Source organism: Varanus komodoensis, unplaced genomic scaffold (genome assembly GCF_004798865.1).
Source record: "Varanus komodoensis strain SLA01 unplaced genomic scaffold, ASM479886v1 scaffold23, whole genome shotgun sequence".
In the NCBI taxonomy this organism is placed as follows: Eukaryota; Metazoa; Chordata; class Lepidosauria; order Squamata; family Varanidae; genus Varanus; species Varanus komodoensis.
The window spans coordinates 12,402,455-12,420,850 of NW_025335627.1; the positions used below are offsets into that span (position 1 = coordinate 12,402,455).

The following is an 18,396-nucleotide window of genomic DNA, read 5'->3' on the forward strand; positions in this document are numbered from 1 at the left end:
TTGCTTACATGTAAGCATCTAGGATTGCTCTGCTCACATACCTGTGCTGCTTTTCATGCAATGCTTTCTTACTGCATTATGGGCAGGATAAGGGTGAGTGACAAAAACTGCTAATGAGATCATGTTTTTAGCTTCAAAGTGAACTGCACTACAAAAGTGCATTGATCACTTTTATAAGTTCCTGGTAGGAAACTTAAAAAACCTATCAACATAGTTACATCTGACTAATTCCATTTGATCTCTGGCTGGGACACCATGCCCACTTTGGTTTCAGATAGCCAAAACTCCAATAACATGTGCTATTACAATTATGGAGTTACAACTCAGTTATAATTTCCATATGTTTTTACTCCAGTGGGCAACTATTTCTAGCAACTATCCTTTCAGCCATTTGTAGCTACAGAAGCTGTCAGTTTTTTTAACCCTCTAAGGTATTAATAATTTCTGGAACGCTACGGTTCCAGATACAACTGCAACATCAGCATAATTTTCTAAAAAAAAAAATCAAAACCCTTCCTCCATTTTCCAGATTTAATATCATCTGAATATGATGTGCCATTTGATTGCTCTCAGGCCATTCTCTAAGAAACAGCTGGCAAGCAGGTTACTGGTATCTGGATTAGCAGTACACTGACATGGGTATAATAATAATCATAATAAAATGATTTAGATCCTACCCTATATCCTGTGCTCAGAGTACATTAAGGAAATTAAGAATCTAGATCTCACAATCAAGCGGAGCATAAACTGAATAGGGAAACAAAAACAAGAGAATGAGAACTAAAGAACAGACATCGTCTTATTTGCACGGGGGCAGACTGAGTTTCAACTAATCTACAACCAGAAAATTGTCAGTTTGTCTTACATCAATTTTTAAGAGACAGTGATCCAGTTTGCATAACATTCCTTCACCTACTATGAGCTTATGGCATGTGCCAGGAACAGCTTGTATATCACCCAAGTGGGCATTTTCATATAGTGCAAATCTGGGGGTTTGTGAATGTTAGAAAACAAACAAGCCAAGGGTGTATGAGGTGGTTTTACCCTATCATAATATCTGATGACCTGGTCCAGACAACATGGTAACAACCTGATTGAAGGTTGTGTATTTAAAATGGAGGCAAGCAGGTGCCATGTCTCATCAGGGGTTAAATAACCCATAACAAGCTGTTGTGTTTTTTGAACTCACATTCTAATACAGACAAGTATAAAAAAAGCTTTTCATCAAAGTAATGCAAGATAACAATGCATATATAAGCCACTTTTTACTGAGGTGCAAGAGTCTTCATATTGTCTTTCCTTTATCCTGAGGGATACCATTTTACTTCTCGTAACATCAAAATGTTTCTGCATGTAAGAACACACATACAAAATGAAGCTTCTCTTTTGCAAGCTGCATTTCTAATACAGGAGGAATGTGGACTGGAATTCTTGTGGTTGGAATTCTGGATTGTGACTCGGGAGACCCAGTCCACATGCCCATCAAACTCACTGACCACTTACTGACTCTCAACTTAGCCTATGGTCACAACGTTGTTGTAAGTATAAAGGATGTGAGATAGAACCTTTTAAGCTGCCTTGGGCTCCTTGCCAGAGGAAAATGGGAGGGATATAAATCTAAGATTGCTACAGCCATAGTAGTAGTAATGTAACTCATTACAATGTGGCAATATATCAAATACTGTAAAATATAGCTAAAAGACAACCTGCTTTTTGAAGCCTAGTGCAGAAGGAAACTTGGTCAATACGAAACACTTTACTTACTTACCACCATATTATATGCATCAGGAACCTCAATTTCAAACTGAAATGTTCCATTTTGATAATAACCTTCATCTGTTAAGGGAAATACACAAATTTAAAGTTTTTATGCACTTAATAGCCGTCCTTCAACACTATGGTATTCTCAAGTTATCAGTAAATCAATATTAAGTTCACATATTCATAAATTAAATTTTAAGCCTGAAAATTTAAGAAAACATTAAGTTTTTAACCACAGTTTAAACAGTAATAGATAGAACAAGTCATATAGCTCTTAGGAAGAAATTTCACAGTGGAGGGGGCACCACCAAGGAGACCATATTCTGCTGACTGTCAACCTTAGAAGTCTTAATGGTAACCCAATTACTAGGATCTCCAGAGATGATCTTAACACACCAGCAAGTCATTACAGATGCAGGAAGTCTCTCATATAACCTAAAGAAAACGGTGAAAAACATGGTGGACACTGCACACCAAGGTAAGTGGACTGGACAAACAGTGAAACCAATCATCTCTCAAGTGGGTTGCTTCACAAACAAGCCACAATGAAAAGCTTATTTGCAGGTGGGTTGTCCTGTCATGCAAATGCACATGCTGTCATAAGTACGGCACTGATGGATACGATCTACATTCCACAGACCTCTCATAAAAGAAAAGAGCTCTGCTGTACTGTATTGTACGGATGCAGTTGTGGCAGAAAATATATCCTTGCCACCAGCATTATCACTCAGTAAGCCTGAAAGAGGCCTTTCATGTATGTTCAGTCATATTTACAGTGATTACTTCACTACCTGATCATTCCCACTATACCTTTTCTTCAACACTCAAAAATAGCAATTTATATAGCAATAGCAATTCACTCTATAATTTGGTTGACAATTTTTATGAAAAACTGTTTATGGCCTGGGTTTTCACCTCATGTGATGCAGTAACCACAGCCTGAGCAGGATCAGCATCTAAAACTGCAGGGAAGCCTCCAGATAAACCATAAAACACTCTGGATTCATCATCATTCAGGGCGCTGACCAGACACTTGCAGAAGATATTGGCAACTGAAGCTACCATATGATCAGGGAAGGGCCTGTCCGTGACAATCTAGCTCCACAGTCCATAGGTGATTGTTGCCTATTCTGTTACATAACATTTTGACATGTAAGGGTCAGAGCAGACATTTAGGTCGAAATATGCTCAGCCACATTTGTTGGGCAAGACATAATTCCATGGTTAAGATTAATAAGAAGAAAATGGAAAAATATATTAAAGTTTGCAATGGAAGAGGAAGATATAAAAAAGATTTCAGGATGTGAAATAACTTCAAATACAGTCAAATATTTAAGGATAAATATAACAGGACAGAATGATGTATTATTTCAAGACTATGACCAAGCAACATGGATGCAGATTCAAAAAGAACTACAAAAATGGACCAAATTAAAAGCATCATGGTTGGGAATAATTTCCATTATAAAAATGAATATACTACCCACATTGAATTTTCTATTTTAGATGATACCAATTTCTATCCCAGAAAAAACTCTCCAAGAGTGGCAAAGACAACCGAATGCTTTTATCTAGAATGACAAAAAGCTGAGGATTAGATTCAAAATTCTTGAAGATGAAAGGAGAGAGGAGGTCTCACAGTACCTAATTTAAAGCTATACTATTACACAGCTGAGATTGGATTACAAATGTTACTGACAGGTAGTGAAGTTCGAAATAGCAGATCTTGAAGAAGGAATACACAATCACTTATGGACCAAATTAGGAAGACTTTATAAGCTGTTTCTTCAATATGAGACTAAAAATCAGCAAGATAAGAAATGTATGACAATTTGGATGCAGAATTTTAGAGAAGAAATATCACCCCATCAATGGGAAGTTTTATGGAAAAAAGACATTACATTCACGGCTAGTCAACCACTAAGAGAAAACTGAAATGTTTTTTTTGGTGGTGTTTTTTTTTTTTTTTACCCTGAAAGTTATAGGAAAAAATAGTACAATGGAAAATGTTGGAAATGCAATAAAGTAGATGGAACTTTCTACTGAATGTGGTGGACTTGTGAAATAATTAAAAGATTTTGTAAGTTGAGACATGTGGAAATAAAAAAACCCCTTTAAAACTAAGTTTCCTGCGAGTCCTAAGAATATGCGTTAACAGTCTCTGACATAATGTCAGAGACTTTTTCAAATAACACGTCAGAATTATTCCAGGGGTTCCAACAGCCCTTTTGGAAGAGAATGATACACACTGTTCATTCAACCAGGCTTCAATTAATACAAACCTGGTCATTATGCTCTTCTAGGTTAAGATCACAGATGTCAAACATTGACTGACTGACCTGACATTCAATATTAGCATCTAAATGCTTGGGGGGAACTATAGTTAAGTCTTCAGGGGGCAGCCAAAAGGGCAGATAACACACATGTCCCTTCACCCCATCCCCACCAAACCCAGCTCATCACTCCCTGCTTCTATAACAGCCTCTTTCAATACCCCCATTCTCCTTTAACCTACCTTGACATCACCATTTCATTAGAAAAAAACATAATGTACCAGGGAAGTTATCTTTTTATTTTTAACAAGATCAGTGACAATTGTTGACAACTTGTATGTGGCAAATATTGACCACAGATACCCTCTAGATCAGGGGTCTCAAACTCACCTGGGGGCCGCTGGAAGTAAGAGTCTGGGTGAGGCTGGGCCGCATCGAGTATTCCACCACCGCGGTGGTGGTGGGCCGCTCATCCGGAGGCCGGCCCGGGCACCGCTGGCACTTTGAAGGCCGCAGGGCCCCTCCCCCGTGCCCCATCCGTCCCAGCAATTGGCCCGCGGGCCGCGAGTTTGAGACCCCTGCTCTAGATGTTTCAACCACTTAGGCACTTTAGGGATAAAATAGCATGCACATGAACCCTACCAAGAAGAATCTAAAGTAGTGAAGTTACAGGCTTTATTCAAGCTAAGGAAGAAACAATACATGGAACAGTACTTTGTAAACTGAAAGCTTATTAAGACTGTAAGAGAAATAGAACATAGCAGCCTAGTTGAAGCCTCAGTTACAGCCATATAGGATGCAAATTTCAATAAAAATAAGTGGTTAAGGAATTGTGGTACTTGGAAAATTGTGGTATAAAAATGAATTATTTGTGGTCATATATGAGAAAATGAAACAACAGGTTATTTGCCATGGTATGAGCCTCTTCAGTTGAGACACTACTGCAGGAAAATAAGATGAAATTACTAATATTTATGATATTGCATGAACGATGCAAATCCATCTTTTGGGAGATAGAAAATGTTTAGATTGCAATCCTATGGTCACGGGGGGGCATGTTCTCTTGCTAAAGCAGGAATAGACAAGTGTGGGAGCTTTGAAGGCAGGGTAAGTGTGAATCAGCAAACTGGGTAGTTGAAAGTCACATACTGATACATAATTATCAACCAAATTTGTGCTATGAATTTCTAGTCATATTTGCTTGCTCTGCCTTAAAACTTTAAGATGGAGGGAGGGGAAAACTCTGTAAAGATTAAAGTATCAAGATTTCTAATTCAAACCAAGCTTCACTAACATGCTGAAGTTCTGTCAGTGCCATCTAGTGCCAACATCTGTGAAAAAAAAAATTTCAAAGTCGCAAAAACTGTTAAAAAAATTTCACTAGTTCATTTCACAGAATGAATTTTATCCATAATTAATCATAAAAAGTCAACTATATACCAGCAATTTAATGTTTTTTTGAGAAATGCAGTGTTGAATCCATTCAGCTAACAGAATCAGCTCCATCAGTGGAACCAAAAATGGACTCTTTTTCTCTACATACCATCAAAATCCACTCTGTAAATCCAGGAAATACTCTAAAGAAAAATTTTGGGACAGAGTCTTATTGTACCAGTGGATTTCTGCTAGCATGACACTGGATTTAACTCCTTTGAGGACAGAGAAATAGCAATTCATTTGTTAACTATCACAAAAGCCACAGGTGAAAAAATATACAGGTGAAAAAAGAAATTATACCCTGTATCCATGACTGTTTGCTAACAGTCTGAGATATGGCAAATATGACTGATATAATACTGAGTTAGAGAAGGAAGACAACAATTAGAGAAGTTAATATTTGAAGTGCTCTGGAATAATGAAGCACCAGAATAATGCCATCCAACAGTATTTTGTATTAGGAACTTGATAGGATATGGGCATACCAAAAGTTTTGAGCTTTGTTTTTATGGTCTGAGTCATGTTGATGTTTCTTTCATTAATGCATTCTTTAATTGAGGCCTCCAAACTCAGAAGCTTACAAGCATCCAGTGCAAAGCAAGAAAAGCAGAAGCCAAAATCTCTACCCATTATACCTCCCATTCTGCATTTTAGCTAGACAGCCATTTTTGGCCATCTAGCTGAGGCCATTCAGAGGGGGTGCAGGAGGCTGAAGAACTGTCAGGATACATTGCATCCTGACAGTCCCAGTCTCCTCCCCTCCACCTCTGCCTGATAGTTTCCATGTTGCCTGCAGGGCATTGGGAGATCAGAGAACAGAGTCCCAGCTCCAAGGTTGGAGCTTTGTTTCTCACTTTGAATCTGGAATATCAGTTGTCCTGTGACCCTCAGATGATGTCTAGGTGCCAAAAGTTTATGTACTCACTGTATATATAATTTTCAATAAAGAATTCTTTCATAAGAAATGTTTATTCCATATGCACATTTCTTAATGTAATATTATTATTATTATCAAATATTATCAAATATTATTAATATTTGAATGATTAACCTATCTTATATTGATTCTGATTTATTACTTAATGTATTCTGTACATATTATATTATCTTTGGCTTAAAACCTAACTTTTTCAAAATAAAAAATTATTTTAGTACCTTGCAGATTGACACACACCTTTTACTTGACTGATACAGTCCTCTTTTTGGATTACATTTTTTTTATGGTCCCAATGTAATTTTTCTACCCATTTAATCTGTAGTTCTATTCAAATAGCAAGCCTTTCATTCAAGTGTCAAAATAATTTAGTGAACAACACAACACCAAGTACATTCTGTGTGGTCACTTAAAACTTAACATCATTTCAATATGTGTGTTTGTGTGTGTGTATATATATTTAAAAGTTTACCTGGGTTTATAGTTAGGAGAAAGTAATGGAGTTTATTTGGGTCAGGAAAGTTCACTTCACATGTACCTGAAAATGAAAATAAAATCTGAAAATAACTGAAAACCATGATGTTTTTGATTGAAGTTACAGATGAAAGGAAGCACCAAACACAGGAAAGAAAGGTAAGGAGACCCAAAAAGGTACACAGAAAGCAATATACTACCAAACATGTTGAGTATCACAATTCTTCCTCAGAAGTGACATTGATTCAGTTTTTTCAAAAAGAAAGCAATGGATCTTTGCTCTCTTTGCAAAAACACTCTCTTCTCTATTTCAGGGTTTTTAAAAAAATCTACTCTTCTTAGAGCAGCTAACTATTTTAAAATCAAGCAAGGATGACAATGACAGGCTTAGTTTAGGGAGAGGAGGGGAAAGGGGGAAGCAGCGTTATTCCACACTCCAATTAAGTTCACCTTCCCTCAACTTGCTCCACCAGCAGCCATTCCAACAGGCTGGGCTAAAGTAGATGTGGGGCAAGGCGGCCAGGCCAGTTAGCTAGCCCTGCTAACAGAACTAATTTCCTTCCTATTTCCTCTCCATTCCTTCTCCCTGTGGGCTACGTAAGCCTGTGGGCAGGCATTCTCATGCTTAATTCTGGTCAAGATGTGGCATAAAATGCTTCAAATAAAGAAACAATAAGCAGCACAGCAGCTGACCAAATAAACAGGTAAAATGTTAAATTCGCTCTTAAGGTATTTTGAAAAGTGAAAAAGGAAGAAAAGGAACATATTCTGTTTATAAGTGACAGAAAACTTTCAAATTGCAGGAAATGCATTGAAGGAAAAGATAAAAGGAACATTTTCTTTCACAAGATAAAATTGCAATCTCCAGTTGGCATTGCCTATTAAAATATTGCTGCCGTTTACAACAGATAACCTGTACTTCAGTTAAACATCCACAGCATCTCTCAGCTGTACATGAAACTGGAAAGCAACGGTTTGTACACTCCCCAAAATACATACTGAATACTGTACTTACAAGGTAAATTTACTTCAAGTTCTGCAACTTCTGTCAAAAACAAAACAGGAATGTTAGTCACTGTACATTTTTTTAAAATATATGACCTTTCAATTTAGAACACTGAAGACAATCTATACCTAAATGAACAAAATTGTTATTATACAACAATTAAAAGAAAAAACACTACACAGAATATATATACACACTCAATCTCAATATATGGAATCACACAAAATGTATAGTAAGGCAATATATCACACAAGAGATCAGTATCATAAATGTATTGCCAAAATTCATTCAGGGTACAATTCTGTGGTCTAGCCAGCCAAAAAGAGGTTGGAGTCCCAGCTCCAAATGCATTGAAACTGAGCATAAAATGAACATTCTTTCCCTACAGATGAGATACAATATTTGAACACTGCAATCTCTAGCTGACACTATCTAGCAAAATACATTTTACAAAGCTACTCCAAGACTGGAACTGGGACTCTGCCCTAAAAGTGTCCTCATTCTACCTTCACATCTGGCAACGATCCCAACTGCAGTTCTAAGGCTGGAAGACCAACCTTGGAGCCAGTGATTGGTGGGAGCTGGCAACTTTAAGGCTCTGCCAGGACATCATGCATCCTGGTAGTACCTCAGCCTGTCCTCCCAGGGAGCTTGGGCACAAGATTTAGACAACCAAGACCAGATGTTTAAGTATTTTGGAGGGCGGAAGAAAAGTGGAGGTGACTTTGCCTTTGCAGGCCTCCCAATTTTGGCAGGATGCCCATAAGCATATGAATTTGGAAGATTGCAAGTAGCCACCTTGGGTGGCACTGTAAAGGTCCTAAACAGAGTGCAAGTATATGCATGTTTAGACAGAAAAAGTCCTACAGTCTAGCCCATTATCACTCCAGAAAAATGCATTTTAGGTTCTCCAGAAAATGGCATATAAACCACATTTTCATCTACTAGAAACTCTGAAATGATTTCACTTTGAAAAACCCAAATCCATCATGCTGGCTGCAACCCTACTACTTCTTTGGTCAAACCCTGCTTCTATCAAACTGCAACTATAGTTGCAGTTCTATTTGCAGAAAACAAGAGAATACACCTTGCTTAGTAAGATACTAGCTGGCTCCAAATGTTGACTATTAGGAATGTGCTGCAAGCTTGTGTACTGTTTCCATCCAGTCTTACAAACAGATGGAAGCAGTGTAAACAGCCAGAAGCTCAACAGCCAATTGAGCATGAATTGAGCAATTCATGTCCTATAGCAATATATTAGAATATGAATTAAACATTAGCTGTACATATTTTTAGAACTATTGCTATAGTCAAAGCCTGGCATAATTCAGCAGAAACACCAACTACCTTTTCAAAACCCTCAAATGCCTGGCTGTGACTTCCAAGTTTCCTCTGTTTAAAGAGATAAATCAACTGGATTTCCCAGGATTTAGTATCTCTTGGGGGACATTCAACTCATCCTAAGCATGAGTTTTATCTCCTTGCAACTTCCACTTTTATAAATTTCTACTGTTGCAGTAGATGTGATATGCATGTTATATACTCCTTTCCTATAAATGTGAAGATCTAGAAAGTTTGGAAATTCACTGCTCTTTTCCTTGAGGATTTTACCTCTTCTCTGACTCTCTAGAGTCAATGTCTTTAATAAGATATGTGCGCTCAAATTCTAAACCTTTCATTTTGACCAGGTTACCAAAAAGCTTATTTTAAGCTGTGGACTCAAATTTCGTGCACAGTTAATCAAAAGTAAAATGAAGTACCTCTTCAGGTTTTATGAGATTATCAGATAACTTAATTGTTTAATTTTAAACAGGGCCAACATGTTCCTAAACTCAATCCTATGCATGTTTATTCATGAATGTGGAAATTATCAATCTCTCCTTTTAGCTGGCTAACTTACATGTTGCTAACTAATGATCGCCCATTGCTAAGTCTACCTCCAGCCTCATTTTCCTCTGTACATGTTCCATCTCCCATATTTTTTTCTCCTACACATAACCTGCCACTAGGAATGGGTGCCATTTTCCCAAACAAAATAACAAGCATCCAGAAAGCAAGGGGTTACTATACAGCTAGCTAGCTAGCTAGGGACCCCACATTATCCTTAGCTTTAGTGCTGCTCCCCGCCCTGAAGACAAAAAGGACTGGAGCTGAAAAACCAAAGGGAGGCATAGATGCATGAAGACGATATTGCACAATATGTAAGACAGCAATCCTCTACACACTAACTACAAAGCAAGCTCAGTTTAATACAATGGAGCAAACTCATATACGACTACTCTGTACAAATGTATTTACACAATCCAGAAGTTCAGGTGGGATTCTTACCTACATTTTCCATACAATGTACAAGTTTATTTGTAAACACATTAATGCATTTAAAATCCTACCATCTATATGTTAAACTGCACACCACTTAAGAAAATTAACAGACAATTTAACAAACTTTTAGAAGAATGTTGTATTTTATACATAGAATGGTGTTACCTTTAACAAGCAATTTATCTCTAACTGAAACTCTTCGAGTAGAATCAGAAGCTGGGTTGGATGTACGGGGCCCCTTGACACCTTCATCCCGTTTTAGTTTGCTTGCCAGTGTTAGCATTACTGCTATATTCAATCTAAAATAAAGGTATTGCATTAAAAGTTATTTTGACCAGGCTTTTACCTTTCTTTTGCCCCAAATATAAGGTTAAATATGAAATTTTTTTCATGCCTAGCTTCTCTTGCATAACTTATGTATCACAATAGGTTCAATAAACAGAATTTATTCCATTTTTAAAAAAAAAACAGTCTTCTGAACTCAGAAATCTTCATGTTGCTGTGTCAAACTTATGGTCCATTTAGCCATCCACTTCAACTGGAAGCAGCTTTCCAAGGTTTCAGGTAGAGGTATTTTCCAAGATGCTGATGGCCACCATTACATCCTCTGGTAGCAAATTCCATAGTTTAATACGCTAGTGAAGTACTGCTTCCTCTTTTCAGTCATAAATTTCCTGTGATTCAACTTCACTGGAAGAATGTGGGTTCTAATATTATGAGAAATCCATCCACTTTCTCCACATTGTGCATATTATTTTTACATTTCTATCATACCTCCTTTCACTTGCCTTTTTTCTAGGCTAAACAGTCATAAATCTTTCCTCATGGGGAGCTGTTCTAGACCCTTGATCATTCTGGTTGCCATTCTCTGGCAGAACAAACATAGGTTGGTCAGATGCTCAAACAGGGATGGCAAAAGATAAACAAAAGCCACAGGATTTCACACATCAATCAATATTTCTGAAACAGTTTGGTACATATAATTTATTCTACCTACAAAATACCTAGCACATCTATCTTATTGAGGAGAGGCATCTGTTAATTTATACTCTCTTGCTCATCAACTCTCCCCCCCGCATTCCCCCAGAATTTAGCATACTACACAGACTTTATGCTAAAAGAGTTCTCATCCTTGTAAATCAAAAACATCTCCCTACTTTAATTAAGGATTATGTGAGTTGCAGTCCAAAACACCTGAAATGCATCAGGTGGCCTGGCCCTGGCCCATTCCATTGCACGTATAATTTACACATCTGTATGTATAATTTACACACATTTACATGAAAGCATTTAACATGGAAAGGCTTTCTCCCCAGAAGAATATAGAAATGAGAATCTCAAATTACCATATAGCTGGAGCATTCCTTCTTATAAGAGAGAGAGAGAGAGACAGAGTGTGTGTGTGTGTGTGAGAGAGAGTTAGTATTTTACTGTATTTTAGAGCAACTTAGGACATAGCAGAAGTTAATAAAATAATGAACTTTCATTTATTGCTAATATTTGAGATCATGCAATGAACAGCATATTCAAGACTCTAAAAGATCAATATTCTGCACAATATATTATGAACTGATAGAATTTGCTGTAAGAGGATGTGGTGGCATCTTAAATAGGCATTGAATAAAGTTACAGAAAATAGCTATTCTGGCTAATAGCTGACAAAACAAAGCCTCCATATTGAGAGGCTGCCAGTTCCTTTTAGATTCTGCCTATTGGGAACGGGATGCTGGATTAGATTAACTTTTGGCAGGAGAAGATAAATCCATTGAAAACTTAAGGGTCCTCAGACCGAGCGACCATCTTACTGGTCTTCCCCTAAAAGTAATAATAATTTTTAAAAATAAGATAAATGTACGGAAGGCCGCTGTGCTGTTCTCCGGCTACAAAACCCATCTTCCTATCCGAGGCCAAAGAGACTGGAAATGATGGGAGCTGCAGTCCAACATACCGAGAGGGCCGAGTTGGGGAAGACGGCTCCGTTAAAATCCGTGTTCCCAGCACAGGACGCACAGAACTCCGGGAGGCACGCGGGGCGGCATGACAGCGAAGGCAGCAGCCCCTGCTACGGGGGGCACCTTAGCGCCGGCCTACTTCCGAGCCAGGTGCAGCAACCGAAGGGCCCCGCGAATTCCCCGAGCCTAGCCTGCCTCGAGAGCCGTCTGAGCCGGTGAGCACCTCCACCTCTCGCGGGAGCGGGCCCCGCAGGCGAGCCGCACTACCTTGGCCTCCCGTGCCGACAGGCGCCCGGCCACGGCGGGGGGCAGCGACCTGCGCGCCGCGCTGCCACGCCGAGGGGCGCATGACAGGGGCTCCCACCCTGCGCCCTCCAGAGCGCCAATGGGGGCTTCCGTCACGCACCGCGCCCGCCGCGCCGCTCACCTGGAGGAGACGCTCTCGACTCGCCTGTCGCAGGCCAGGAGCTCGCGCCGCCGCCAGCACCATCCCCGGTGGGCTCCCGCTTCCTCCCTTCTCCGGCAGCGGCACCACGCCGCCCCCTCCGCCCAAACCGGAAGTGAAAACAATGGGCGGGGCTTCCCAGCTGACTATTTGAAAGCCGAAACGGGGGAACATCAACCAACAACTACACAAACTTTTTTATTGAAAGGCAGCGGAGACAAACAGGCACATAAATTTGCGCATGCGCGTTGTGAGGAGGAAGCTCTCGCGTGAGTACGGGATTACCGTCGCCATTTTAAAAGGCGTGTTCACTGTAAGGATGGATCCGCTTTCTTAAGAAGGTAAACAGACGGGGAATAACGGCAGTTTTATCGGGAAAACGGCATAGTGGGTAGGTTGAGCCTGGCTTCCGTGGTGGCCCTAGTCCTCTTCCCGCAAACGCCATGGCTGCTTTTTGATTTACCTGGAAGTAGGCTGAACGTTGGCTCAGTTTTCCGGAGCTTCACATGTCTAGAATTCAACAGGGTGCTGGAAAATGATGGTGAGAGAATGCGCGAGATGGACAGGCCCTCCCTGGGAGAAATAAATACGAAGAAAGAGGGTGCCCGTTTTTTTCTTTCTAGCCCTGCGCCTACGCTTTCAGAAAGTGTTACAACCGCAGAAGTTTTATGCGAGGTTCTCCCTAGCAAGGAGACGACAGCGGAAATGGAATGGAACCTCCGTCTTCGGATGGGGTGGGTGCGTGAGTTAAGAAAGCGGTGTGCAAGTATACAGGTGTGTTACAGGTATGAGTGTTGAGAGAATGATACTGCCCCCGCGCAGACGCCCACGCACAGTGCGGCTGTGTGGCACTTAGCACATTACCATGAGAAAAGATCCTTCAGTACTGTTCTAAGTAGTATGTGCTGGAACTAACAACGGGATAGCAGCTCCCTTTTGTGTTGACTTTACGCGAAAAACAAAGAGGAGCATCTGGCTGGCCACTGTGGAAATCAATATGCTGACCCAGAGGGGCACTTGATCACGCCATTGCAGCTCAAGCAGGTCCATAAAATTGTTATTTTATGTTATATGTTAAAAAATTGTTATATCCAGTTCACTACTCCAGGAATTAAAATAAGTTTCTGAGCATGACCGTTAGTTTTGGAAGGCCAGACCTTTTACCATCAATTAAGTTGAGGTTCAAGCATCCATTTGTGTTCATTTGAATTTAAATAGAGTACACTGTTGTTATCAGGAGTTGGGGAAAACTAGTTTGGCAAGCTGGTTATCACTAACCTAAAGCATGAGGCTTGGAAGTAGAACTTGAATTAGAGCATTTCATATGAATCATGAAACATATTGAGTAGCCTTGGCCAAAAGATTCTTTCTGGGGTAGCTCAGCTTTGTTGTTTGCCATCAAGTTGTCTCTGGCTTTATGGTAAAGCTATAAATGAAAGCTCTCCAAAATGCCCTATCCATGACAGCGATGCATGGCTCTTGTAAACCCACAATTATATCTAAATTCTCAGTCCTGCTCCCTAAAAATCTAGTGAGGCTGGGGATTGCACCTAATGTTCATAGGCAGAGCATCTCTGAACATGGAGATTTTAATCTATCATGATTGATACCTGTTGATAGACTTATCCTCTACAAATCTGCCCACTCTCCCTAAGATGGATTTGTTTGCTCATGGGTCACTTTTCTGCCTCCAGGTCACATCAGGGCAGTATAAAATGGGAATGGGGAGGGAATACACAGTCAATACAAACACAACAGGCATTAACAGCAGCAATAAAATCTTAAATGACACTAAAACAGGAACAGACATTAAAATCAACCAATTAGTCCCATCAGTGTCAACAATAAAGGGGCATGCCTTTACTGCTGCTGTAGACTCATCTAAAAAGAACAATCTTCACTAGCCATTGAAACATCAACACAAAGATATGGTATGTGCTTCCCAGGGGATGGAGTTCCACAGTCTATAAGCTGCAGCCAAGAAAGCCTTGTCCCATGTTCATATCAACTGCCCTCTGGGTTAAGTGAGACAAAGGGTAGGACTATAAAAATATTAACAGACATGCAAGTTGGCCTCTAATTATAGACCAGTGGCCAACATCCTGTTCTTGGGCCGGATGCTCAAGTGGGTGGTAGCTGAGCAACTCCAGGCTCTCTTGGATAAAACTGACCATCTAGACCCATTTCAGTCTGGCTTTAGGCCTGGTTATGGGACGGAAACTGCCTTAGTTGCCCTGTATGATGACCTGTGCAGGGAGAGGGACGGAGAGTGTGTCCCTGTTGGTTTTCTTGGACCTCTCAGTGGCTTTCGATACCATCGACCATGGTATCCTTCTGGATAGGCTGGCTGAGTTGGGGGGTTGGAGGCACTGCTCTGTGGTGGTTCCACTCCTCCTTGTCTGACTGATTCCAGAAGGTGGTGCTGGGGGATTGTGGCTCTGTAGAGGGTTCCATATTATCCCCCATGCTATTCAACACCTACATGAATCTGCTGGGAGAGGTCATCCAGAGGTTTGGGCTACAGAGTCATCAGTACTCTCATGACACCCAGCTCCACCTCTCTTTTACATTGAATCCAGGTGAGGCAGTGGAGGCCCTGAACTGGTGCCTACCAGGGTGATGGGCTGGATGAGGGCCAATAAATTGAAGCTTAATCCAGACAAGATGGAGGTCCTGCTGGTAGGCAGTTTAGCCTCTTGGGTAGGTATTTCTAACCCTGTTCTGGATGGGGTTGCATTCCCTCTAAAGGAAAGGGTGCACAGTCTGGGAGTGCTCCTCGACTAGGAGCTGTCCCTGGAATTCCAGGTGGTGGCGGTGGCAAGGAGCACTTTCCTTCAGCTTTAGCTGATCCATCAACTGCGGCCCTGTCTGGATGGGCAGTGCCTGGCAGCAGTGACCAATGCCCTGGTAACTTCCCGATTGGACTACTGTAACGCATTCTATGTGGGGCTGCCCTCAAAGTCAGTCCGGATACTTCAGCTGGTCCAGAATAGAACTGCCAGGTTGTTAACATGGACTGACAGGTTTGAACATATAACGCTGGTCCTTTTCCACCTACACTGGCTTCCATTTGAAGCCCGGGCCCTATTTAAGGTGCTGGTGATGACCTATAAAGTGCTAAATGGCTTAATACCTGAAGGAGTGTCTAGTTCCATATGTGCCTGCCTGCCCCTTAAGATCTGGGGCAGATGCCCTTCTCCAGGTGCCCTCCCTGAAGGAGATTAGGAGGGTGACTACCCAGGGAAGGCCCTTCTCTGTGGTGGCATCCCAATTGTGGAATTCGCTCCACAGAGAAGTTTGCCTGGCACCGTCACTTTATTCTTTCCGGCGCCCGGCCAAAACCTTTGTATTTTCCCAGTGTTTTAAGACCTGACTGTTTTAATTGAGCTTTTATTATTGATAATTTTTGGGTGCTGTGTTTTAATCATTTATTTCTCTTTTCTTATATTTTGTATTGTTAAACCATCCCGAGACTTCAGTAATGGGACAGTCTACAAAAGTTTTAAAAAAGTTAATGTAGAAGCTTGTACAGACCATTTATATAGAGGACTACATCATGTGGAAAGAGGGTTACCAGAGTTCAATCACTACTATTAACAGCAGCTGGATTTGCAGACATTTTGATCCTATCTTAAATCCATCCCCAGATAGGTGGCTTGGCAGGCATGATTTTTGCCTGTTGAGATGAAGTGTAACTGTTGTCCAGTCTAGCAGAGAAAGCCTAATCTCAGTGCAAAGGAAGAGTGGGTTTTAAATTTCCTTATTCCTGCACTCTAAAGCATGGATGAGTAGAAGTGTGTGTGTGTGTAGGCATGAAAACATATTTATGTACAGTGGGAATGTCAGGTTAGTCTATGATGAAATCATTTCATTTCTGTATTGCACCATAGCCAAAGCTTTCTGGGCAGTTTACAGAAATCCAGAAAAAACAAACTACAGTACAAATACTATATAATCAAACTGCATTAAAAAATTTAAAACAGCTAAAATACACAGTAAAAATGGCCCTGTAAAAAGAACACCTGTGATGGGTAATACTCTCAAGCTCCTGGAACCCAGTAAATCTGTAATGGTACTGGTATAATAGGCTGTCTTAACCTGGCACCAAAAATATGACAAGGTTGGCACCAAACAGGCCACAGTGAGAAGGTTGTTCCACTGGGGAGCGAACTACAGAGAAAGTCTTCCCCTTGTTGCTACCCTCTGAACTTCCCTCAGAACCGGCATTCAGAGGAAGACCCCAAAAGTTGAGCATAGTAGAATGTGGTTGGGAGAGGTGCTTCGACAGGTATTGTGGTCCCAAGCTGTCTGATAGTTATACTCTGTCGTTAGGTCTACAGCTAAACTGGTATTGTTCAGTATTTCTGGTCAAGAACTTAATGACATTGTGCAAAGACCCTTTTTTCACTGGCAGCAGGCCAGTCAGGAATCTTACCTAATTTAAAACTATATTATTATGCAGTTAGCCTGGTCTGAGTCAGTTAAAAAGGCATTGAGATCAAATAATAATCATTTATTAAGAAAGAGCTTAATAAAATTTTGGTATTCTATAAGAAAAAGAATTAGTCTTCCTGTTCCTGCTTTGATGTCCCCAATTGAAGCATATGGAAGCTACTTAAGGAAAAATAAAGCATTTATAACTTATTAAATCTTGGCAATAACATGAAAAGAAAAATATACAATGGCTTGTTTACTACCAATTGGTTTCAAGACTGAGAAGGGAAATACAATCAGGGAAAGGCACTGTAAGAGACCTGATGGATTTTGAAAAGCTGATTACACAACAAAATAATCATCTATTAGGAAGACTTTATAAGCAGTTATTTCAACATTGGACTGAAAACCAGCAAGATAGGAAATTTATGACAATTTGGATGCAGAACCTCAAAGAAGAAATATCACCCCATCAATGGGAAACTTTATGGAAGAAAGACATTAAATTCACAGCTAGTCATGCACTAAGAAAAATTGGTATAAGATGCTTTTTGGTGGTATATTACCCCAAAAGATATCGAAAAAATAGACAAGAAGTACAATGCAAAATGTTAGAAATGCAATAAAGTAGATGGGACTTTTCACCATATGTGATGGGCTTGTGAAATAAAACATTTTGGAAATTGAGATGTGGAAATACAAAAAAAAAAAACCCTTTAAGACTGTTTCCTATGAGTCCTAAGAATATGCTTTTGAACATAATGCTAGAGACATTTTTAAAGAACATGACAGAATTATTCAAATATGACAACTACAGCAAGAATTACACTTACATCTAAATGAAAAACACCAGAATGTCCAACAATTGAAGATTGGAAAAATAAGTTGGTGGTGTATGCAGTGATAGTACAATTAACTAATTATGTAAACAGAAGACCAATTGAAGAAATTCTATTATATCCTGTATAATATGTAAAAGGAAGCTCATTAAAATATTGTTGATGAGTTATAATTGATTTTAAGCTGTTAGAAAATTTGTTGGTATAGAGAACTAGTCACTCTTTTGACAGAAAGATAGAAATTTTTGGTCTCTTCGGAAATATGCAGGTTATGAATGTATTGCTTGACTTGTTTAAAATCCCTTGGCAATTTTATTATATTTTTTCTTACATCCTTCTTTCTGTATCTTATCAATTTTAAGAAAACAATTTTTTAAAAAGGAATTTCCCACAGTAATAAAATGGTACTGACAAATATTGTCTAAAATGTTAATAGACAAACTAATAAAAACAAATTGTTCTCTATCCTATTCAAGTGATTTGGATTATTTTATGAATGTTCATCTGATTTGCAAATGA

The 18,396-nt window shown here is 39.8% G+C and overlaps 2 protein-coding genes across 11 annotated transcripts in view; one reads left to right on the top strand and one right to left on the bottom strand.

Moving 5' to 3' along the window:
• The window catches only part of UBE2F (ubiquitin conjugating enzyme E2 F (putative)), a 34,173-nt gene extending 21,435 nt beyond the window's left edge, over positions 1 to 12,738 (bottom strand). For 2 of the 5 annotated variants that reach the window (XM_044431711.1, XM_044431713.1), the window contains exons 1-5: positions 12,587 to 12,738; positions 10,373 to 10,506; positions 7,895 to 7,924; positions 6,878 to 6,943; positions 1,769 to 1,836 (exon numbers count right to left, since the gene is read on the bottom strand). In XM_044431711.1, coding sequence (XP_044287646.1) covers positions 1,769 to 1,836; positions 6,878 to 6,943; positions 7,895 to 7,924; positions 10,373 to 10,490 — 282 coding nt within the window. In that variant the 5' untranslated portion in view covers positions 10,491 to 10,506; positions 12,587 to 12,738. Of the gene's footprint in view, positions 1 to 1,768; positions 1,837 to 6,877; positions 6,944 to 7,894; positions 7,925 to 10,372; positions 10,507 to 11,553; positions 11,572 to 12,586 lie in introns of all 5 variants that reach the window. The other 3 variants (XM_044431709.1, XM_044431710.1, XM_044431708.1) reach the window with 3 other exon arrangements.
• A 59-nt stretch (positions 12,739 to 12,797) lies between these two features.
• MREG (melanoregulin) overlaps positions 12,798 to 18,396 on the top strand; it is a 40,680-nt gene continuing 35,081 nt past the window's right edge. For 5 of the 6 annotated variants that reach the window (XM_044431700.1, XM_044431704.1, XM_044431707.1 and 2 more), the window contains exon 1: positions 12,798 to 12,945. The gene's annotated coding sequence lies outside the window, so the exon portion shown is untranslated. Of the gene's footprint in view, positions 12,946 to 12,978; positions 12,996 to 18,396 lie in introns of those variants that run through there. The other variant, XM_044431701.1, reaches the window with a different exon arrangement.